This window comes from Buteo buteo, chromosome 1, assembly GCF_964188355.1.
Source record: "Buteo buteo chromosome 1, bButBut1.hap1.1, whole genome shotgun sequence".
In the NCBI taxonomy this organism is placed as follows: Eukaryota; Metazoa; Chordata; class Aves; order Accipitriformes; family Accipitridae; genus Buteo; species Buteo buteo.
This window is the reverse complement of record NC_134171.1, coordinates 67721239-67745532: the sequence shown is the minus strand read 5'-3', so window position 1 is coordinate 67745532 and position 24294 is coordinate 67721239. Positions and strand designations below refer to the sequence as shown.

Sequence of the window (24294 nt, the reverse complement as noted above, 5' to 3'; positions counted from 1 at the left end):
GTTACCCTGAAAACTAAACAGACCTTTTCCTTCAAATGTTGACAATATAATTTGTTTCTTTGTGCTGAAGAGATTACATGAAAAGGCAGAAGCAGGATTAATTTACTGCTGAGGTAAGGGGATGGAGTCCTGTTGATTTCAGCTGAGCTGTGTGCTCTCTTGCATCAGTGGAGGATTTGAACCTGAAGCTGAAGATGCATTTTTGAAGATGAAACTGATCTTCTGAAAATGGGGAAATGCTTCCATAGAAAAGTAACTAACTGCATGGGGCTTGATGATTTGGACTTCCCATCAGCAAATCCTTCCAGCTTCAAAACATTTTCAGGGATTTTTTTGCCCATAAACAATCATTATTACTTACTACTTCAATTACTGTAACACCTTGAAGACTTGGAAGACCATTGTCTTTGGCACTGCACAGAAGCCCAGTCGGAATAAATCCCAAGCTAATGCCTGCTCACTGCCATCCATCAGGATGACAGCAGCTCCTTTTTGTAAGTTTTTTCCAAGTGACACTATGCCTTTCTAACAGGAAGGGGTTGTCTGTCTGGCTGCAGCTGGAGAAGGCTGGGACAATTTCGTGTTAGTGGGCACCAGGGAAGGATCAGCACAAATGGTGCTCCAGGCAGCTCTGGTGGGTTGACCCTGGCTGGATGCCAGGTGCCCAGAATTTACACACAATCCACCCCTAGTCCCTTCACCACAATTAGAACAACATAAATTCCCCACAATCACTCTGCTCTTCGCTCTCTAGCTGCGTTCAGTCCATGTTTTGCCTGTTACCTCTCCCAATTACTATCCTTATCTCGAATTCTTCATGCTCCACATTGGATGCCAAAAAGGACCGTGGTGGGTTGACAATGGTTGGATGCCAGGTGCCCACCAAAGCCACTCTATCATTCCCCTCAACTGGCCCAGGGAGAGAAAATATACCAAAAGGCTCATGGGTCAAGATAAGGACAGTTTAATAAAGCAAAAGCAAAGGTTGCACACAAAAGCAAAGGAAAACAAAAGATTTTATTCCCTACTTCCCATCAGCAAGTGATGTCTGGCCACTTCCCAGGAAGCAGGGCTTCAATACACATAGCAGTTGCTCCAGAAGACAAACGTAAATAATGAATGCCCCCCAGCAGCACAGGGGGACAGGGAATGGGGGTTGCAGTTAGTTCATCACAAGCTGTTTCTGCTGCTCCTTCCTCCTCAGGGGGAGGACTCCTCACAATCTTCCCCTGCTCCAGCGTGGGGTCCCTCCCATGGGAGACAGTCCTCCACAAACTTTTCCAATGTGAGTCTTTCCCACAGGCTGCTGTTCTTCACAAACTGCTCCAGTGTGGGTCCCCCGTGCGGTCACAAGTCCTGCCAGCAAACCTGCTCTACTGTGGGCTCCTCTCTCGATGGGTCCACAGGTCCTGCCAGGAGCCTGCTCCAGCACGGGGTTCCCATGGGGTCACAGCCTCCTTTGGGCATCCACCTGCTTCAGCGTGTGGTCTTACCCGGGCTGCAGGTGGATATCTGCTCCACTGTGGACTTCCATGGGCTGCTGGGGCACAGCCTGCCTCACCATGGTCTTCCTCACGGGCTGCAGGGGAATCTCTGCTCCAGCTCCTGGAGCACCTCCTCCCCCTCCTTCTTCACTGACCTTGGTGTCTGCAGGGCTGTTTCTCTCACATATTCTCACTCCTCTCTCCGGCTGCAGTTTCTGTTGCTCAGCAGGGGGGGGGTGTCCCCCTTCTTAAATATGTTGTCACAGAGGCACTACCACTGTCACTGATGGGCTTGGCCTTGGCCAGCAGTGGGTCTGTCTTGGAGCCGGCTGGCATTGGCTCTGTCTGACACAGGGGAAGCTTCTAGCAGCTTCTCACAGAAGCCAGCCCTGTGCCCCCCCACTACCAAAACCTTGCCATGCAAACCCAATACAGCTGTACACTTTAGGGAGGGCACTCCTGTAATCCTCCTCATTCTTAAAGGAAACCAACAGTGGCAAGAAAGGTGCCCTCACATTTCCACAAAGCTTCACATCGGCTATGCACAACGCTGACAATATAGGGAGTTACATGCGATGCAGTAACGAGCTGGCTGCTCAGCCTTACACTGCTCATGGACCTGTACCCTCCTCGACAGCTAGCCCAGGAGCTAGTCCAGCCTTTGCTGAACTCATCACAACTGCTCCTGTGATCACCCTTAAAATGCTCCCACTGACACTGAGAAGCCTGCTTGCCCCTGCTTTGCAGATGAGAAGTGACGATAAAGCCATGACTATGAAGTAAAGCGAGGACTCAGCCACAGGCTTGGGTCATCTCACTGAAAAAGCTTTAAGTTGATGCTTCACACCTCTGATATCCTAGAGAAAGAGCTTGTTATTGCAACTGAACTGACAAAACCAGTTTCTGCATCTTACCTCAACCAGTAAAAAGTGCAATTCCCCGTAGTCTCTCAGCAGTAGACTCAGTTGTGGTTGTTCTCAGCATCCTTACTCCATGTGCATCTAGCTGTTTGTCCCTACCATCCACCTTGTCCCCCAGGGATAATAATCTGATTCATGCACTAAACTGATCTGAGTTTTAAAATAACAAAAAATGGCAGAAGATGTCAGCAGCAGAGAATCTGCAAGTGCAGAATCCCAGCAACTACGCTGCACCCGATTCCCACTAACTGTAACAGGCCCATACAGAAGGTAGATGGCAACGTAGGCAAAGATCACACATTGAACGCAGCAGTATGTTGCTTACACACGGTACTTCGACATGGTGCTCTCATGCCAAAAACAAACAAAAGATTACACACTGCTGAAGCTTTCATTCAGTGCTGGACGTGATTTTGAACACATTCATTTTCCTGTGGACCCGATGCAGTCCGCGCTAAGTCAGCATGAGGATTCTCAGAAGTTTCCGTATGCTTTGGGTCAGACCCTACAAGCTGACAGGTTCACTTGTAAACACAAGATTTCATGGAATCATCTATATTACAAAATGATGCTACAGGATTTCATTTTGCATGTGGGCCCTGTGCTTTTTGGTTTTTTACAAACACACATTTTAACTTGAGTATTGCCTCAGTTTTTGTCTTACAGAAGAGGCATGGATTTATAACACTGAATGCCTATTATCCTATTCTTATTTGCTCTTAGAAAGAAGTAGTAACCCTTTCCATAATAGCAGGCAGTGGTTGTATTAACAACAACTAAGCAAAGAGGAGTACACCATCAACAGGAAATAAAAACTGCTATTAAGTACAATAATGCCATAGACTGGGTAACACATGAGCTGAAGCTGACTTCTGCATGATTTCTACCTTCAGAAATTTCTGCTGATTTCTGCCTTCAAAACCACAAATACAAAGTAGCAACCACTGTCAAAAAGCACTCTCTTTTTCTGTGTAAGTTCTATAAAAGCCTTTCTCCTGAGAGTTACAGAAAGAAAAGCATGGCCAAGCAAGATATTCCTACAGAGCAGACTTACCTAAAGAAACACAAGTATCAGAATACTCTTAAAGGATGCTTGCCAGGGATTACCTCACTTTACCAGCCTATTTTCTAAGTCACCCAAAAAAGGCCACCACAGCCCAGCACTGAAGGTCAACAGGCTATTTCAGACCAACAGTGCCATGACTGTCAGAGACATGGGCACTGGCAGTCCGTCTTTTTCCCTCTTGAATACTTGCTCCAATTTTAGCTCAGGCACAGAAGCCAGAGAAGCTGCCTGTCTCTCAAGGCAACACCCTGCTTAATTCATTTAGGAGTCTATTGGCAGGACTTGGCACTTCCCACTGCACACAGAAACCCAGACCTCCTGGGTGCCAGGATAGAGTGAAAGAACTTGCCGTATTCAGCACTGTATGCACTGAGGGCATAGCAGGCAGTTTTCACGTGCTACGCTAGGTCTGCCTCTGTGCCTCTGAACTATTTTAGAGAGAAGCCTCACACAGAGGCTTTGCAGCAACCAAGTCCCAAGATAACAAAGGCATAAAGTGAGAAGGCATCAGGAGAAAATGACCCTTACTCCTTCTTATTCTATGGTTGCAGGAACAAGCTCTGACCTTCCAGCCAGAAACAGAAAGAAGTCTGCCCCCAGAGACCCCAGCACTGCTGGGGCATCTGATCAGGCTCTCACAGGGCTGATGACAAATGCCAGGTGAATGCCCTCCATTAGGATCACTGTTAAACACATCTCCCCTGAGCAGTACTTTAAGATTCTCAGGTCAGTTCTGCTAAAGCTGCCTTAAACCCCAGATGTCCATAGCAAGTAGGGAAGGCAACCCAAATCAGAATAAATAAATAACTGTAAAGCTTTGGAGGAGAGCAGAAGAGGTGCTTCTTTATATTAATGACACCTCCCCAGTTCTCCACCATTAACCCTGCTAATGGCTTTACATTCCTGTTGATCATAAACACTGAATATGGGATCGAAGGATAAATTATCTGATGCCCCAGACACTTGAGATAAAAGACCAAAAAAAAGAATATGAGCTGTGCTCAGTTAAGAGCTGTGCTTGATACCTCTTTAAAAGGGAATCACAAGTCACTACTATTTTCTTGGGGCAGGGGGCGGAGAGGTAGATGAATGAGAAATAAACCCCCCCATTCCTCACAGTTGCTGGATGAAAGAGCAGCCAATAGTGAGCAGGGCCAGCTCCTCCACCCATCGGGGCACCTATGCTAGCTCACCACCAAGAGGTGTGTCCTTGCATGTCTGGAAAAAAGTCTGGCAGGCAGCAAGCTTCCCTCTATGCTCCCCTGGCTGTTGGACAGCAAGGAACTGTGCATGACCTGGCAGTGTATTAAACAAGTGTCTTTAATATTGCAAAGCTGATCTGAACACAGCGTGATACTTAATAGCGTGGGTTGATCTCTAATGAAGAGTGGTTGCTAGAGAAACCACTTAAAAGCCTGCTTTAAAATATTTGCCACATACTCAAAAGCCAGAATAATTTCCTGCTGTCACATTACAACAGCTCTTCAAAGGTCATTAGGAATATTCTTTAATCATTAAGATAGAAATATGCTTGTGGTTCCTCTCAGCAGACAGATGACTGAATTCTGATCTGGGATATTATCTTTGTAAAACTGAAGTCACGTCACTGAAACAAAATCAGCTGTGCTACTGCGCAGCCATTCCAGAGATCAGATTTTTCAGCTACGTATTTCTAATACAAAGTTACCACGTCTGACATCCTAATGTTTTGAAGTATCACAACTTCTAACTTACAATACTTCACAATGGTTCAAGTTCAAGGACAAATTCAATTTGCACAGCTAAAATGCTGTAAATGGAGAATGCCAAAGGCACAATGTGGAGGGCTAGGAACATTCTCTTCTAGCTCACTTTTTCCTGCATTTAAGAGGACAGATTCTTCACTAGGGGCATAAAAAGCTCAGGAAAAGCCTTTTTTCTGTTCCCAGATAAACTGCCTGAATACTCAAAAGCCATTTAAAGTTTCAGGATAAACAAAACTACCATTTTTTTTTATTTTCAGAAAACATGGTATACTGAGTCTGGCTGGGATGTAGTTAACTTTCCCCATAGTAGCCCTCATGGTGCTGTGCTTTGTATTTGTAGCTAGAGTAGTGTTGAAAACACACTGCTCACTGAGGAGGGGAAGTGATAGAGCAACTTGGTAGGTACCTGGTGGCCAGCCAAGATTAACCCACCACAACTGGGATCACTAAGTACAGAAACCTGACTTTTGTTTTAATGACTACAGCTAATCCTCTAGGCATGCTTTTGATCTGACTGTCCCAGAAAGTGTACAGTGTTTAGATACAGGAGTTTATTTTCCATCTTTACTGGGACAGAAGCACGCCATGTCATCTGAATTGAGAGGAGTCCTGTGGCAACAGATGTGCAGCTGACTCCTGTCTTTCCTATGAAAGAGAACTGGTTTAGAGTGAGCAGTTTGATCTGGGTGCTCCTGTGAATCTGCTCAAGTTGCACAATAACCGTCCTGTTTCAGAATGCCTTCTGTCTCTGTGTAAGTCATGGGTGCCAAATGAGACAGAAACTTCTTGAGTAAGGTAACAAGAGGAAATGAGACTATCATATCCTAAAGTCTAAGCACACAAGGGAAGTCACATCACCCATAAAAATATAGAGGATGAGTTTGTGAATTAGCCATTGTGCATCATTTGAACAGTGCCAAAAATAATACGGTTTCACTTTTCTGTTTCTTGTTTCTACTCAGAACGCTTATTAGCTTTCTTAGTCATGTTTCAATGTTAACACTATTATTATTTATGCAAGGGCAATACCTGGAAGGAGTGCCAAAAAGCGCATTTCCCTGGAAGAAGGAAGCTGCTTTTCACCCACACCCCGAGGACTGTGTGCAGTCCTTTTCAGCAAGGAGAAGCATGGCTGCTCCACCAGGGTGGGCAGGCTGCGGATAAGGGTGATGGTGAGGCAGGCAGGGACCTCACTGACAGCCTCAGGGCACCCGAACAAGGAGTTCCAGGCCAGCTGGTGACAGCAACAGGGGTCAGCCATGGTCCAAGGACCACCAAGCCTGACCATAGAGACAAGACGGGTCTGAGGTCAAGCCAGGAAGTTACATTAGCCAGGGAAGCCCAGGATCAGTGAGGTACATGGCCAGGCACAGGCATGCCTACAGCATAGTTCAGGCAAGGGCCTGGGCTTAAATTTGGTTCCTGAGCCAAGGGACAGAGATCTTCGATAAGGTTTCCTGCAGCTCCTTTCCCAGCACCAAGGTCGGTGTTGACAGCCATGCTGTGCCAGGGCTGGCCATGAGCGCAGGCAGCCAAATGCCCACGGCAGGGGTAGAGCCTGTGGAGCTTCTCGGCGCATTTAGGGTCTGAGAGCAGCCATGCATGCCTTTCCCACATTAGCTCACCTGATTTTGAAGGGCTGCCTTTGAAGTGTGCCATGAAAAATGATAGCTGTTGCCAATTATTTGAAGGTCAGTGTTAAAAGGATGGCTTCACCACACCCATGGGATGTTTTCTGGTCTCTTCTGATCTGCTAGCAAACCTAGAGAGTACAGAGAGATAATTAGCTAGGAGTGTACCATAGGGAACAAATCTTCACTTCAGAGGATAGGAAGCATGGTGAAAAAGTAACTTTTTCCACTTGTAATGTCAGGCATTGCAGAGCACGTCGTGCTGCTAATAAAAGCAGCGTGTTCAGAACCAGTTTGCTCTGCATTTCTAGCTTGATCTGAGATCTAATACATGGAGATTACAATGGACATTTCTTTTCCACCCACCCAAGAATCACAGCTGCTGTGTGTCCAGTTACAACAGTGGGCAGGACAGCATGCTAGCACACTGGCAGCCGATCTCTCCCTGCCCCGGGTAGTTTGGTTTGTTTTCCAGTCACATGAGACAGTCAATTAAGGTTTTAGAATCCGAAGATGGAAGCATGCAGGAAAGAACAATGAGTAAAAAAGGGAAAATAGGTAGCAGGACAGAAATAATGAGAAAAAAAAATGCAAATTGTGAAGGAAAAGGAGAACAAAATAAAGCAGAACGGGCAGCAGGAGAGGGAAAGGTCAGGAACATGATGGAGAAGCAAAACCAGAGGCAGTGAGACAGAAAAGAGCAAGAAAAATAATATTGCAGGAGCCAAAATTCCTTGTTAGGAGAGCTGGAATCTAGAAAATTTAACTCATCCTTTAGGGAAAAAAAATGCAAGGGGAAAGTCCAAATTAACTGTTTGTAGTCGAAAACAAATGTTTCATAGTACAAGTACTTGCCCTTCCTGTTTGTGAATTTTTTTGCCTCCTGTCCTCCAAGTGCGGTCAGAGGCCCCTCAAAGTACCAAGTGCTGCACCGTGGCCTATCCCCCCTGCCCTGCTCCCCCACCTATTCCCCTGTGGATCCTTGCCGTTGTGCCCTGGCCTCATCTTCAAGCCTGCTGCCTTCTCACAAAGCTCTTCTTACGCCTGCTGCCTCTTTTCTCCTGCCACCTCGAATTCCTGCTGTGGCCTCTTCAGCTGCCTTGCACTTACTTTCCAAAACCCTGTAAATATAAGAGCAGTTCCACTGCACATAAAGGCTCATCATGAAACATTTATAATTTCCATGCTGGCCTTCACTGCAAACTATCTAGGGCAGAAATTGCCTCTCAGCACTTGTGCCTAATAGCATAGAGGTTCCTGACACTTCTGGGAAGCCCCTGCTGGTACTGCTCGGTGAACAGCAGTACCTGGTTTACAGGGTAACGTACAGTTTTCATTCTCAATAAATCACTGGGCTAGTTTGGATACAATTCTGTATGGATCACTTCTGCTCAGGGGAACTGCCGCTCTTTACCTCATGCCAGGGGAGCTGGTTTCCACGGAGCATTGTTTTTCCTTTGTCTCACTGAGGACAAACAGGAACCAGGGAACAACCTGCAGTGACAGATGACAGCATTGCTATCCCCAAAAGACTCACAGGGTCAAATTCCATTCTAAATGCTGAGTGGGACACCACACATCTGGAAACCAGAACAATCTGGTAGGTGCTACCATGCTTACCTACCTAACCCCTTCTCCTACAAGTAGACCCGTCCAGTGAGAGCTCTGAGGGGTTTTCTTGGTGCTTTTCTGGCCAGAAGCCAATGGATTTTGCAGTCAAGGCACATTGTGCTGTGGGCACTAGGACTGCTTAGCTGTCCCCTACTGAATACAAAAGGGAGGCAGCTGACATCAAGCTTTGCTTGGAACACAGTAAAGATGACATTGCAGCGGATAATAAATATTAATGGCAGGTTTGACAGATAAAGGATGCCACCTAATAACAGCACTAGATGTGGATACATAGGTCCAAGTTTTTAAGAATCTGTACTCACAGTCAGGAGACCGGAGAACTTGGTTTCCTGAAATATTGGTGCCTTTGTAAAGTCCCTAGTTGGGAAACTGAAATCATCAGTCTGTAAACGTACAGGTCCAGTATCCCATTTTACAGGGCTTTTTATAAGGTAACGTCAATCACAAAGAAAGGTTAGAGGAGATAATACTCTTGAAATTTAAACAAACCAACCCCCCCAACTTCCTTACCTCACAAATATCTGGGATAAACTTGACAGTGAGCTCTTTAAGCTCCTATGGAAACTACATCGCCCGCACTTTTCAGGTTTCTGTTTTCAAGTACTCTTGTCTCTAGTGGACAGCAAGAGGTCAATGGGAAGGTGTGTTTCAAAGGCTTTTGTAATTAGAGTCATCTGATTTGCCAAATTGCGTCAAAGGTCAAAGACTGTGTCAGTAGCACAGCGCCACGCAAATGATCTCTTTAAACTGCCATTTGGACACGGGTCAAACAAGAAGGAGGCGGCAGGGCTTTTTTCATAGAAACAGCCGCCTCGGAGCAGCACGCTCAACTGTACGTTAAATCTATTGCCGTATTTTTCCTGAACAACATGAACACTTTTTTTCTAAGGCCCTCTTGAGAAGCCCATGGGCCGTAGCTGCAGACACCGCCTGCCTGTCCTTGCAGTCGGCCTTGCCGCCTAGCCGGCGCCTTCGCCTCGGCCACGGCCATATCGGTCTCCGTCTCCCTCCTCCTCCTCCTCCTCCTCCGGTCCCTCGCCCCTGCGAGGGGGAGGAGGCAGACAAGAGCCGCCTCCGCTGGAAAGGCACGGCGAGAAGGCAGGCGCGGGGCCGCCACAGCACCCCCGGCAAGAGCCGCCTCAGGGCCTCGCTCTCCCCCGGCCCGCCGGCTGCCGGCCTCCCCTGCTGCGCCCGGCGCCGCCCCCCCGGGCCCCTGGCGGCTGTCCCCTCACGGCCAACGGCCAACGGCCAACGGCCAACGGCGGGGCGGGGCGGGGGCGGGGGGGGAGGCTCGGCCGCCGCGGCGGCCGCCATTGGGGACGGCGGGGGGGGCAGGGCTGCGGCGGGACGGCCCCCGCCGCCGCCCGATTGGCCCGGCGGGCTCCGACCGGTCGGCGGGGCGGGGCCGGGGGAAAAGGCAGCGGGCGGCAGCGGGGCCCCGCGGCTCGGCGGCTTTGGTCGGGGGAAGCGGCGCTCTCGAACCGCTGGGGCGCAGCTCGCCGCCGCCGGCTCTCCGGGCGCGGAGGCAGGTAGGGGCCGCCGCGCCCTCGGACTGGTCCCCCGAGGCGACGTTTAGTTGCCGGGGCCCCTTCACGGCCCAGTCTGCCCGGGGCCTGGGGTGAGGGGGAGCGGGGTGGGGATCCAGGGCTCAGAAACTTCTCTCCCCGCTCGCCCGTTGCGGCGAGGGGAGCGGGATGGGCGCGCAGGGCTCCGGGCGGCGGCTGGGGGGCCGGGCCGCGGGGCGGGGGCAGCGAGCCTGCCCTGGGGAGGAGGCGTGCTCCGCTCCCGCTTACCGACACCGGTCCCTTCCACCGGCGGCGGCGGCAGGTGCAGCCCCCGGAGCCTCGGCGGGGGAAGGCCGGCAGCCCAGCTGCGGAGGGAACGGCGGGCGGGAGGGAGGAAACCAACGGACACCGTCGGTCTCCGGGGAGGGGCGGCGGCCGGGCCTGGGTCCCCCCGCGCGCGCTCTCGCCGTTAGGCCGCGCGCCGGTGGGGCAGGAAGGCGGCAGAGGAGCCGTGAGGGGCGGCCGGCGGCCTGCCCGGTCGCTCTGCCGACCCCCTCACCGCGGCCGGGGGGGAGAAGACTGCAGCAGAGACGCCTCTGCCATCGTGGAGGGGCTTGCGAGGAGGGATCGGTGCCGGTCGCAGCGGTTTTTCCTCAGAGGCTCGAAGGGCGCTGCCCAGCGTAGCTGCACGGCTTTTGTAGGCGTAGAATAAACCCGTCCTAGCCCAGTCGGTCGGTCGTGTAGAAATTCGTAAATCGGCAGCAGAAACCTCTTTAAATTGCTGCCGTCTGCGCAGTTTGCTGTCCAGGCAGGGGGTGAGATTATTTTGTCACACATTTAAAAACCCCTCTTTTTAAAGACGAGCTTAAGGTACAGAAGCATACAGTACGGCCCACAGCTGTGGGGTTTGGAAAGCATGCAAGGCAAGAGTTTTGGATTTCTTTTTAAATACGTTGAATCCCCTGGGGCTGCAGGCATGCCTTCTCTTTCTTCCGGGTTTCTTTTTTTTCCCCTTTTCTTCTCGCGGTCTGGAAAATTTCCATCTGCCAAGAAGCAGCCAGCCTGTAATAGGGGCACAATGCATGTTGAACTACAGTTTAATCGTTCACTTTGTTCGCTTTAAGCTTTGTATTTCCGTGTCTGTCTGCAGCAACTATTTCTTTAAGTTAAATGTGTACAGATTAACACGATCAGATGGAGCACCTCAAAACAGATTTCCATTGACAACTGTCCATCTTGGACTTTGGCTTTAACACCAGTGTCCCCTTTTAAAGAACTCGGCCTTGTTTTGCCCAGATAGGCTTGCCCTCTGTTTGCAAACGTATCAGTTAGGAAAGCACAGACTGTTTTATATCCAACTGAAAGCATAACTATTTAGATCACAGAAACTAAAGATCAGGTTCCTACTCCTGACTTACAGAGACACTTGAAAAGCAAAACCATTGTCAGTATTTATACTTGCCTGGAAAAAAAGGCCTTTTGAGAATTGAATTTGATAGGGAACAAACGCATTGATTAGCTTGGGATTTTGGATTAATCCTCTGATTCATGCTGTGGATACCAGGAAATCTAAATATAGCTAACATTTCATGTCCTCCTTTCAAGCTGACAGAAGTGAAACCAAGTGTGGGTTTTGATAATTGGCAGGCTTTCAATTTGGTCATGCTGTGTTTCACAGAAGGAAGCTAACATACTGTTGTTATGAGTTGAGGGTAACAGAAAAGAAAAAGCAACTCAAGAAAGTAAATCTGTTTTTAAATACCTCTAAGTATACTGAAATAAGGGTGTGATGTTGCTGTCACCCCACAATAAAATGGAAAATATTAAAATTTCAAGTGTTTGGTTCCACTCACCTGGTGGCCTAGCCCACATTCATCTGGTGCAACAACAGTGATGCCCAGCACGTTCGGCCTTTTGCCAAGTTGACAGTTACTCACTAAGTGCTAAGTAAAGAAACCTTTCTTCATCTAAGAATTGCATGAAAGGTAAACCAAGAGCTTCTAAAGCAACATTCTTTGAGCTGTGAAGAATAAGTTTAATGGCAGCCTCCAGAAAGCTCATGTCACAGCCATTGTCTACTGAAGCAGCCACTTAGTAAGTTACCTTTGACTGTGTGTTTTTGCAAGCACCCAGATTTTGTTTAGTAATTTAAAATGTAGTTTTAACAAATATTTCAGATCTACAGATGCAATTATGATTGGCATGGGGAAAGTACAATGGCAAGGCACTCCAGCCCAGAATTACAGCGTCTCTGGGGTACATGTATTGCTCTTTGCTGCTTGATTATGTCAGACCACCCTGCTGTCTTTTTTTTTGGCATTCACTGTTAATCCCTTTATTATGGCATATAATACCTTTCACTCATAATTTTGGTCTCAGCAAACTTTGAGCAATCAAGTTAGAAATCCCTCACTTAAAATTTAGTGTGGTTAGTTACAGTGATCTAATGGTCCAGTTCAAATTACTCTGGTGTAACAGCATGAGCTTACTACAGACTGCATCCCAGCCTATTGGATTTTCATCAAGTTGGGCATTACTCTACAAAAGGTTAAATAAGCCAAGCTTTCTACATTTTTCATCATGCTAGGTGAATCATCAGTAGTGAATTTTTATCTGTGCTGAGCCAAGCGGTGTGTTTACTTTATCTGGGCTGGAAAAGAGATCTGAGAAGCCAGTAAAAGATCTTGCTTGCCAGTGTTAGCCAAGGGAGCTCAGTTTATGGCTAGGTGACAGAGAACTTCAGGCCAGACAAAACAGCAAAGAGCTGCATGGTTTTTTTTTGTGGGGACGTTTGTGTGTGCAATTGTGTATGTCCATGGATACACTCTTAGTGGTCGTTCTTAGACTGCCTAAGAAAATCACAATTCATTTCACAGGTCTGTGTTGAAAAGTATTGTTCAAGTCCTCAATAAATGTGACAGAACCAAATATCATGTGCAGATGAAAAAACTCTTTAAAATCGAAGCAAATACATTTCTCCCACCTTTCCCCCTGGGAGCCACAGTGCAAATGTTTCAGCAGTTGTTTGGAGAGCATGCATTGAACATGCTCATTTTCATGACCTTACCTCATATTTTCACATATTTATATTTTAGCTGACATGGAGCAAAGTCACCACTCTCATTTGCTCCATCACAACTTCTTCAACCTTTGAAAATTCAGGATATCACTATGCAGGTGGCCAGCAGAAATGCCTTGCCTTGATATATCTGCAGTACTCCCAATTTGATGTGGTCTGGTCTGTGTAGGATTGTTTCTCAGTGAGTCATGCAGATGGCTCTGTAGTTTCTTCTAGGCAGTGCTGTACTATGCATGATTAGCGGGCTCCGAGGGTGACATTGTTTCCTGAATGATGTAACTGAAAATTCCTCTTCCTGTGCTTCTTGTTTCCTGATCAGTTTTCTTTTTGTTCTCGAAGACATTCCAGCAGCTGCATATCTTTTCTTCCTGATCTTTTATTCCTACGAATCTCTGTGAAGACAAGTTATGTCAACAGCTACTTTAATTAATTTGGTACGAAACGGAGGGTATCAAGTAAGAAGGAGAGCCGTGCTGACGTCCCGCCTCTTGCAAGACGAGAAGCGTCCGACAGCCACCTGCTACAGCTCCACCTCTGAGCGCCGTGCTTCCCGCTTTGATCCAGACGGGAGCGGGCGACCTACCACATGGGACACCTTTGGCATCTGGGACAATCGCATTGACGAACCTATTCTCCTCCCACCAAGCATAAAATATGGGAAGCCAATTCCAAAAGTCAGCCTGGCCAACGTGGGCTGCGCTAGCCATATTGGGAAGCGTAAGGAAAATGAAGACCGGTTTGATTATGCTCAGCTGACAGAGGATATCCTATACTTTGCAGTATATGATGGACATGGCGGGGCAGCAGCAGCAGACTTCTGTGATAAGTACATGGAAAAATATATTAAGTAAGTGTGCATCAGGTGAATGTGTATCAAATGAATTACAGTAAAGATTCCTTCCTTAGGACTGAAAGGGAACCGGTGGGTCATACATTGTCACTAATCCTCCTAGATTATATAGCCACCTAGCCCAACGGGACAGCAGGAACACTGGACTGGAACAGTCCATTACGACAGACACGCCTATTCTGTATGGTGCCTGCCCCATTGAGGCAAGCTGGCAAAGACGAGAGAGGAAAATACGATTGTACCCACCTTCCAGGAAAGGACTGGGAACACAGAATTGACTGTTTTCAGATGGGGTCACTGTGATCGCTGACCTATGGCTTGCTTACACTCTTCTGTATCTCTGTGTCACATCCCTGGGTCTTGGAAGAGGAATTCTATTTGCAGAATTACAGGATTATGCTGCCAGTGCAGGTCATTAGTAAAATCATATTGCCTTTTCACTGAAATCCAGCATTATTCAATGCATGCAGGGAGGAGATAAGGCTATGGAAGAGATTGATCAAGATGTGTATTTCTTGGAAAGAAGTTTAATTTTTTTTGTTTGCTTGTTTGTTTCCAGAGAATTTCTTGCTGAGGAGGAGAACTTGGAAAATGTTTTGAACAAAGCTTTTCTAGAAATAAACAAAGCATATGAAAGGCATGCTCATCTGTCTGCTGATGGTAGGTAAAAAAATATTCTACTTGTATGAGTGTGGAGAATAAGGTTTTTCTTATTTGCTCAGTTGTTTTTTAGTGAAATGTCCAGAAAAATACTTGAAAACTGTTTTATTTAACATAGGATTTTGCTCTGATCACTTATGGCAAATGAAACAGTTGTGCTTTACCTCCTTAAAATGAAAAAGCTGTAAAAAGTCTCAGTCAAATTTACTGGGGGAGTTATTAGTCTGAATGTTAGCATAATCATCAATGAATTCCTCTTAACATGATTCTGTCAAGGAAAGTGTCAAGTTAGCAAAGAGCTATTTAGATAAGCAAGGAGCCTAACTTCATTGTGCAAGAAACCTGGGGGGGGTGGTGGTTTGGGGTTTTTGGTGGTTTGGTTTTGTTTTGGGTTTTTGTTTGTTTGTGGTTTGTTGTTTGTTTTTTTTTTTAAAGCTGTTATTCCTATGCGTTAAAAGCAACAGTGTCAAAAGTTCCCCTTTCTAACTTGGCTGCTGCACCTGAGGAGGAGCGTAAGCCAAAATTAATACAATTGATAACTGCTCCTGCACAAACAGAATCACAGGAGTAGCGGAGCATGAAAGGGAAAAAAGCAGTGAAGAGGAAAACGAGGTTGGCTGTGGTAAAGTTAGCACCAGCCCTTTTAGACTCAGTAGTTCTGGCTGTTAATCAAGTTCTTGTATACCTGTCTAGCGACTAAGTACATCTGAAGTTCCAGTTCCAGCAACTCGAGGTTATAGAGATTATGGAGAGTAAATTGGGAAGGAGATAGAGGTCCCCATCCCAGTTTTGTCACAGGAGTTTCCTCAGCCATGAGATAGAATTTTAAGAGTCGGTTTGGCCAATCTTATAAAAAAAACCCCAACAAACCAAACCCAATTAAAAAAAAACAAAAAACAACAAAAACCTGTCCCATTGCTGGTGCAGGTGATGGCAAAATGACTGAGGTAGTTTCAGAAGAACAAAAACTGTAAATGTATTCTCTCCCAGAAGGACTTGAAACGAACAAGCCCTCTAGGGACTGAAGTGATACTGTATTCTCAAGCTACTTTTCTTAAGAAATGAATGAATACAATCAAGTAATGGAGTGGCTTACTGCACTTTAACTGCTAGATAAATCTAGGTAGACTCAAATATTTCCTTGCAGAACAGGTAGCCTGACTGTTGCAGCACTATGAGGGATACACACCTTTCCTCCTACCTGATACAAGCTAAGGTATCAGGAAAAAAGTCTTAAGTCCTGAAATGCAGTCCTTAAAAAAGGGAGATTAAATCTATAAAGCTCATTTCCCCATTATATCCCCCCCTTTTTTTTTTAATATCGAAAGCCTTTAAAAAAAAAGATATGGTAAAAAAGTCCAGAGTCACTTTTGACCTACGCGGTAAATTTTAACTGAGCTCATGAGAGACACATCAGTAGAACAGATGTGCTTTTCATCCAAGAGCCTCCTTGAAAATTGTTCTCTTAAAAGCCCGCATTCAAGAAAACATCTGAATACAGGCTTATGTGCTTTCCTGGATCAGGACCTTTCATTTTCACTAACATGAAGATCTGTTATATTTGTCCCCCTCCCCGCCCCTTGTTAGTAGGACAGCTCTTGGTTTGGCTCATTGAAGTGACCTCTGTTAAGTGTCAGAGCAGCTCCCTGAGGAGAAGGATTGGGAACTGTACTTGGCATATTATTCTGCTATTCTGCAAACGGTTTCCGATTATAACATTTCGTACATGAGACTTACGGAACTGTGTGACACAATATTTGACAGACAAGTTGTGCAGCAAGCTGAGCACTTTGGAACCGCATATAGGATTTTTTTCATATCATTTAACTAACTGGTGCTGCTTAATGAAATATAATGCAAATGCCAGCAAATTTACGTAACAGTTACCAAGATACTGGACAAACCCTCTTCATTAAAAAGCATGAAGTCAAGCAAAATAGAGGGCAAAAGTGTTGTCAGACATCCACAGGGCCCACACTCTGGCAAGCACTCAGTGTTTCTCAGGTAGGCTAGGCACCTGCAAGCTCTTGCAGGAGCCAGTGGGATCCAAAAGTGCCCAGCTCTCTGCTCTTGACTGGTTGCCCAGCTGAAAATCAAGATATAAGGCAGAGTGGAGTAACAAGGTGCAAAGGGATTTCTGAACAAATTAAACTTTTTGCATATTTGTTGTTAGAATAATTCAATACTATGTTGACTGCTTGGTGTTGTTATTTTTGTTGTTGCTGCTGTTTTGAAAGTTACATAAAATTTCAATGCTTGGCATGTATCCTTGCTAGAAGCCTACTTCCAAACTGATTCAGTTTGCCAGCAAAATTTCTGATTAATTGTGGCTATTCTAGATGTGACAGTCAAAACTCTTGCTAAAGTATCTTGAAAATGGTGGCTGGTTGTGTAACATTGGGTATCTGGGATACACTGGACGTTCCCCAAGACTGACCTCCTTTTGAAACCTGGCCATAGCTGATGAAGTGGAAAATGATAGCTTAGTCTTGTTCAGTAGATAACCCTGCCAGGGTTTGCTCCTTTCACTGTGTCTGCAAAAAAACCAGTGCACGTTCAGGATGTTCAGGTTTTTGCCCTACTAACATACAACCAGCTTTGAAAATGTGTGCCTGGGTGTTTGAAGTAACATAAGTCCTGAGACAAATCCCTGTAGCCAAAATTGCATGGATATTGTTTGATGCATTGTTTATAGTACTATTTAAGGGGTAAAAACCTCATGTAATGGCACAAATTTAACAGGACTAGAGATGTGCCTTGTTGGAGCAGCTAGCTATGTTTTTAAGGGCACAGCCCTTTGTAGGTCACTTTACAACTACAGAATATTTGAAATTATAGGTGGAAAATACATAGCATAATAGTTTCTGTGAGCTTCCGATAAAAAAAAAAGTATGCGTATGAGTTCCAGGTACTGCTACTGTGTCTGGTGTGCAGTTCACTAGTACTGTTGGAGTGCTGTACTGGCCCTCTGGAGACTGGTCCAGTATCTGTACCTGTTGTTTCACACAAAAGCATAAGAAACTTGCTGTAGGCAGATCTGGGATAATTTGTCCTCCACCTAAATCCTTTCTAATAATTAATAGCTTAGAGATATGCCTGAGCTCTGAAGCATGGTGTTTGGTATCTCTTCAAAAACGCATTTTCATTCACTTCCATGCATTTAAATATATCCAGTCACTTTTAAATCACTGCTGAACTTAGGTATAGGACACAGTAAAGGAAACTCATGCCCAACAAACATGTTATTATCCACGGGACAACTGTTGACACAGATGGACAGAATTTTCTGATATTTTTGACCAGCCGTAAAAACTGAAATGTGAAGGCTGAATAGCTTTGCTCAGCAAGGACAGAAATAAGGAAGTGAATCATGTGCTTGAGGAAATTTGAGCACCTCTCTGGAGAAATGTAAGACAAACCCTCTCCTGGCCTAGTGCGGTCCTAGAAGGTACTGCTACTGCTTCTGTTCACTGAGATCCACTACTCAGAGAAAACAACATGGAGTCTTTCCATTGACTTCCACGTTCAGTGCATCCAACTCCAATCACATTGGCCACTCACTTCTGGAATAGCCACCTTAGTAAAACATAGCCAGGTATTAACTGATATATCTGTGTTTGAAAGGCACTTCTGGAAGCTTACTATGCTGAGCAAACAGCAAAAGTTATTTAAAATATCTAAATTTAAAAAGTAGTGGGTTTTGGTTTTGTTTTTTTTTTTAAGTTACCATTCAAACATATGAATTTTCTTTCTTTGAATATGTTAACCTGCAACACTGAGGAAAAGGGAGAGCTGCAGAAATTGTACTTAAACATTTCATAAATCTGCCGACATTACAAAGGCAGCCTTTTTATCCAAGGGCCCTGATTATTATCTAATGAAGTTAGAAGATACTAATTACAATATTAAAGGAGTGTTTATTATGCCTATTTTGCCGTGGGTCAGAACAATTCATATACTTCTATTCAGTGCCTTTAAGATGGCCCCATTTTATTTGGCACCGGTTTAAACTCCCCATTTTTGTGTAATATATAAAAATATATAAAAAAAAATAAATAAATTACCTTGAGGAAACAGATTGGGCCATATTCTGTACTGAAGATGTTCTTCTGAGTGGCCAGTCTTGCCATATATAAGGCAGCTGACCCTCTAGCACTGATAAAATTCTTTAGTTGATTTGTTGGTTGGTTACTTACCTCCATGGCGTGGGGGGGGGGGGGGGGTGTGTAGCTTTTATTTTGGCTGAATTTAAAGTGGTTTTGTCACACCGTTTTAGCAAGAAGGTGAGAATGGTGGCAATTCCCCAGAAATACCAAGGCTGATTTATCCGTGGCCAAAGATGCAAAGATGCATATGTAAACCTCAAAGTACTTCCTATACAACCTGCAAAAGAAAGTGCAGGCAAAACCAAGAGTGACCCCAGTTCTGCAGCTCTTATTCTTTCATCTCCAGTGTTGCAGGTTTATTTTGTTTGAACAAAGTCCCTGGGTGAATTTCCTATTTGCCTCTGTGTGCGTGTTATTTGTGGCAGACACTGTACCTGGTCAGCAGCTCTAGAACTGGAGGCCCTGGACACTATATGCTGGGCTTCAGTGGAAAGAGAGATCTGCTTAATTTTGTCCCAGGTGAAGGAGTCCGGCGGTTCCTAGCCTGGACTACTGGAAGGTTCCCACATCCTCTTTGTCACATTAGTTGACATGACTTGCAGTAGAAGTTGTCCAGTGAGTGTTAAGAACCTATTGAAAGATCTTAGTTTTATAGTGATATTGTTAGGAAAACAAAATAAACTCTTTAATTGTTAAAACCAATATATATGCTGATGCAACATATTTTGATATTATTAAATAACCTAGTAGCAGTTGTAGTAAAGCATTAGAAATGTTATCCCATCATCATTCCTGTGTTTTTGAGCTGTGCTAGAAATCACATAATGCTTGCAGTCTAGCTACATCCATGTTCTTGGACCCCTACCCAGATCATGAACTGGTTCCAAGGAAGAGAGTGTGAGCAGCATTTATTTTTCTAGGAGTGCTATTTAACTAATAAATGCATATTAATCTCAAGTCACTGTGACCATTGCTACAATTCTGGATAATATCTTGACTTGTTCTTTAGCACCATCCCTTGATTTTGTGACAGCAGCTCTTTGAGAGTTTGCACTTGAAAGATGCAGATTCACCTGAATGTCCAAATGTTTCCAGTCATTTATGAATTCAAGACTGTGGATCTTAACTTTTTCAGAAACTGCTTATGTTTGTCAGCATAGTTCCAAAACCAAGGAATGAAATGGGAGAGTAGTGGCGGTTCTGCATTAATTTTAACGTCTAAATAAAATGTATTTTCTGTGAAATAAAAAGGTAGATTTACGTAGGTTCTTCATTTCACTTCTTTTAACTGTTGGCTAAAACAGGTATTTTACTGGTTCTACTAAAATTTCTAATTGCACTGGTACTTGTTAGCATCTTACTTTCATAACGTGTCTCAAAGTGAGCCTGCGCTGGACTAGTCCTTGCTTCAAAGTAGAAACAGGATGTCAGTGCTTACCTGAATAGTCAGCAGCTACCAGCATCTAAAGTTTCGAGTATAGTAGCCTGCATGGCAGCCGTAACATAGTCCGAGGTTTGACCTAGGTCACCATGGTCGGTGTTCATGACTGACACATTGGTTAAGTGTATAGCTAAACCAAGTCCTCACTGCAGTAATAATACCTGTTTTAAATAATAACACAAGCTTAGACTGTTTTGTGAGTTTTCTTGTATTCATCAACTCACTGCTTTTGCTGCACAACAAGGCTCAATGCATCTTTCAGGGCTTTGTGCACTTCAATATACTCCCAACCCTGTTTTACTTACGGGGTGCTGAGACCTTGCAGGGTTGGGGAGAGAGATTGCCGAGATCCCAGAGCACTTGCGCTTCTGTTACCGCAGTAACACTGCATGTAGTTTGCTGGCAGCTGGTCAGAGATGGGGCTGGCTGGCATTCCTTGGGCTCAAATGCTCAGTCCTGTCTCAGATCCATCCTGCCTCCCTGGGGTCAGGGCTGCAGGGCCAGAGGTAGGAGTGCATATAGTTGTAGCTGAGCTCTGCAGAAGTGGTGGTGGAAAGATCGTTAACTCTTAGTCACGTGAAAACAGGATTGTAACTGGGGATTGTCATTCCTAAATTAGCCCAAAACTCCTCTTGAATTGGCTTGCTTTTAAAACCTGGAAAAACTGGAAAATCCCAGAATGCAGGAGACCTACAGAGGGCCTTTCAAGGGGATTTGCATTGGCTGTGAATGCAAATGGGTTCCAGGCAATAGCTTGTCCTGGCCAGACGTTTTACTGTAATAGCTCAAGTCAGCAGGAGTTACTGCTTTCCAGGCACCTCTCACTGGGTTACCTTTGTATAATTTGCAGGAAGGGAAGATACTAACTGTAAAATGGGACAGCTCCTTTCAAAAAGCAAACAAAAAAGGAAAGCTGGACAGTTCTGGCATTTCCTTCACTGCAGATAAAACTGCAGATTTTTTTCTGAAATAGGCAGATTCACATTTCTCCTTTTCAAGCACTTCTTTTTTTTTCCAGAGCATTGTAGAAATTGAAATGAGAAGCCGTTAAATTTACTTGCACCAGTTAATCTGGCTAAGTCCCTGAACACAGTCAGTCAGCTCAGCCTACTCCCTTACCTGTAAGAGAAGGAAGACAGCACCTAGGTTCTGTTTTGCCCTCTAGGCAGTCACTGTACACCCCTGTCAAGTGATCCCACCAGTGGCCAGGGCAGATTGCCTGGAGAGCCACTGGCCAGCTGACTGCATTGGTTTGCAGGCACAAGGCAAGGCAGAATTCAGCTTCACCTCTGCACTGGGACCTCCACCAAGTTGACGGGGTCTGAAGGGAGCAGCATCCCTTTCTGAAAAAAGCCAGCGGCCTGCTGGCTGAACACTTCCTCTCTTGCCAAGGCTGGGGGGAAGCAGAAGGAGATTGTAACAACTCTGACAGTAACGGGAGGATGCCACAGACTGATGTAAAGGAGTGATCTAGTGTTTCTCTTCTGGTGAACTACATAGGGGTACTGTACTCACTGTTACTCAATTGCCCACTTCACCACCTAAGAGAAGGGAAGAGCCACCAGCTTTATGGTGGGCTACCTGTGCAGTCACTGTGCCCAGGGATGAGGACAATAACCCTGTAACTTGAGGTGAGCTAGTGGGACAGAAAAACTATTTGCTACAGGCTGAAAGGAAGCCACTGTACCTTGTACCGCTTTTAGTCCACTTGCCCTGTTTGCATAGAGCCATGTTGTTGCACAGACATACTTACACTTTCCACTTCCTCTCTCTCCCCGCAGTCCTACATGCATGTGTGTTTGCTGTATTTTTTTTTTTATATGTAGATTTAGTTTAAACTTAAAAGCAGTTACTTACTGGTAATGTAGAGCACAAGTTGTCTTCATTTTACTGATTTAAACTGTTGCTGTTATAAATGGTCCCATGCTTCAAGGCAGTGCTAAAACCTCTCTCTTTGATATGACGTTTATAGCAACTCTGATGAACTCTGGGACCACTGCAACAGTGGCTCTGCTCCGGGATGGTATTGAGCTGGTTGTGGCAAGTGTGGGAGACAGTCGTGCCCTGCTGTGTCGAAAGGGAAAGGCCATGAAACTCACCATTGACCATACTCCAGAAAGAAAGGAGGAGAAGGACAGGTACCTGTCGGCTGATGATGTGGCTTCCCAGGGCACAGGCTTGGCCAGGATGTGCTTGTGTTCTGCTGTTGGGTTGGGCCTGGAAGAAAGCAGAGAGTTGAACATAACACCCTCAGACCACCTCTGAGCTGGCAGAAAGTGGCACAGCTCCAGTTAATTCATTTGGTTCCATTTAGAGGACTTGCATGAGCATAAATTGTCTTGGCAGTAAGGTCAGCATAGCTAGGACTTGGTACAGAGCCTAACCACATGGTTCAGACTTGTCCAAGACTGCCAAGTTCGAGCCAAGACCTGAAGAAATGCACTGTGCTTCCCAGGTCAGGGCTCAGCCCACCAAGCAACATCCCTTCTGTGGAGCCCTTCAAACAGCAAAAGCCAACCCTCAGTCTCCCACCTTACGTCCTCTGTACCCCATTCCGCATCAGTAGCTAGTGACAGAAATTGTAGATAGAGGCAGGGGTAATGGTGTGAAACAGTAACTCATATTTGCTTTTTCTTTTGTGCCTCTGGACAGGATTAGGAAGTGCGGTGGCTTCGTTGCCTGGAACAGTTTGGGACAACCTCATGTGAATGGGAGACTTGCAATGACGCGAAGCATAGGAGATTTGGATCTTAAAAACAGTGGTGTGATAGCCCAGCCAGAAACAAAAAGGGTTCAGGTAAAAAAAGGCCTGCTTAACAGGGACAGCAACATTCGGACTAAGGGGCATCACAGGTATTTGATGCAGGTGGCATTACCCACATGACATGTGCCCAGGTGAAGCCTGATGGCCAAGCATTGTCTTTTATTTGTGGTGAAGTAACCAGAGACCAATTCTAATTAAATCATTTCAGATTAACACTAACAGGACAGAAGAGAATCGGGCCCTGATACTAAATTCAACCAGATCAACTTCTAAATCCCATTTATCACAGTTACAATATAGGAGGAGGGAAGAAAGATAACACGTGGTATCCGTTACTGAAATACAAAGGTGTTAGTCTGTTTGGGGCTTGTGGTCAAATGAATAATTTTGAGGTTAATCCTGATACAAAACCATCCCTGGAACTAGGTGGGGTATGGATGGGCTGTCACCGCAAAAAGTAGAATACGTAGAGGCTTGCACACTTGGGAGGAAGGGAGGAGGAAAGAGCAATTGCATGCATCTTACTGTAGCTCTGTAGTTGTCTGGAAGACAAATTAACCACCTAGAAGGTATTCAGCACAGTTGCCTTCACTTCTGCAGGAAGGCTCTCCTCTCAGCTCATGTTCTGTTTGTTGCTTTTCCCCAGTGCACCTCCCAGGGCCTGGGGAACTTATATTCAGTTGGTCCTAATCAAACACCACCAACTAGGCCTGAGGGGTTTAGGGAGATGACCGCAGTGCTATCATGTCTTCCTTGAAATCCTCAGTTTATGGAAGCATTTTATTTACTGGGTGATGTACAGGCCTGGTCTTTTGCCCTCAGTGTATTCAGAGGGCTGCTTCCTAGAACTGAAAGCACCTTAAGACACTCTCCTCCAGTACAGGGAACACAGTCTGCGTGGCTGATAGATATACTCAAAGGTTCAAGGGGCAGCCTTTGGCTAGCCGGGGGTTTGCGGGTTCCAGTTGTCCTTGCACAGAAAGCAGGAGGGCACGCAGGACCCCCAGAAAAAGTGCTTTGCAACAGAGTATAAAAAAAAATGAAGGCAGCTAATTTGCCTTGCGGCACTCGCTCCATCATTGTGCATACTGTGTGCCTTTATTGCAGTTGCATCACGCAGATGACAGCTTCCTGGTCCTTACCACAGACGGTATTAATTTCATGGTGAACAGTCAGGAGATCTGCGACTTCATTAACCAGTGCCATGATCCTGCTGAAGCTGCCCATGTTGTTACTGAGCAGGTAATGCCAGGGCTTCTCTTGGCACTAAATACTTGTTGTTGTTTTTTGTTTGGTTTTTAAAAAATGAGTATACAACCACACATTCAAGTGAATTGAACTATGCTGTTTGAGACATTCACTAGTCCTGCCAGCTAGCCTTTTCTTTACCCTGGGTCTTGCAACATCCTTG

General features: G+C 45.6%; 1 protein-coding gene and 1 long non-coding RNA gene across 5 annotated transcripts in view; one reads left to right on the top strand and one right to left on the bottom strand.

The window, feature by feature from the left end:
• Positions 1–959: 959 nt before the first annotated feature.
• Positions 960–9093, bottom strand: LOC142034166 (uncharacterized). The gene is made up of 4 exons (XR_012651505.1): positions 8989–9093; positions 8781–8835; positions 6841–6977; positions 960–2916 (listed from the first exon to the last, which is right to left on the bottom strand). It is a non-coding gene; the product is annotated as an uncharacterized LOC142034166 (long non-coding RNA).
• An 802-nt stretch (positions 9094–9895) lies between these two features.
• The window catches only part of PPM1K (protein phosphatase, Mg2+/Mn2+ dependent 1K), a 33567-nt gene continuing 19168 nt past the window's right edge, over positions 9896–24294 (top strand). For 3 of the 4 annotated variants that reach the window (XR_012651504.1, XM_075034904.1, XM_075034884.1), the window contains exons 1-6: positions 9896–10007; positions 13382–13909; positions 14472–14572; positions 22092–22257; positions 22772–22916; positions 23991–24125. Coding sequence is in view for 3 of the 4 variants with exons in the window: in XM_075034904.1 (XP_074891005.1) it covers positions 13470–13909; positions 14472–14572; positions 22092–22257; positions 22772–22916; positions 23991–24125 (987 nt within the window). In the remaining variant the exon portion in view is untranslated. The remainder of the gene's footprint in view (positions 10008–13381; positions 13910–14471; positions 14573–22091; positions 22258–22771; positions 22917–23990; positions 24126–24294) is intronic. The other variant, XM_075034891.1, reaches the window with a different exon arrangement.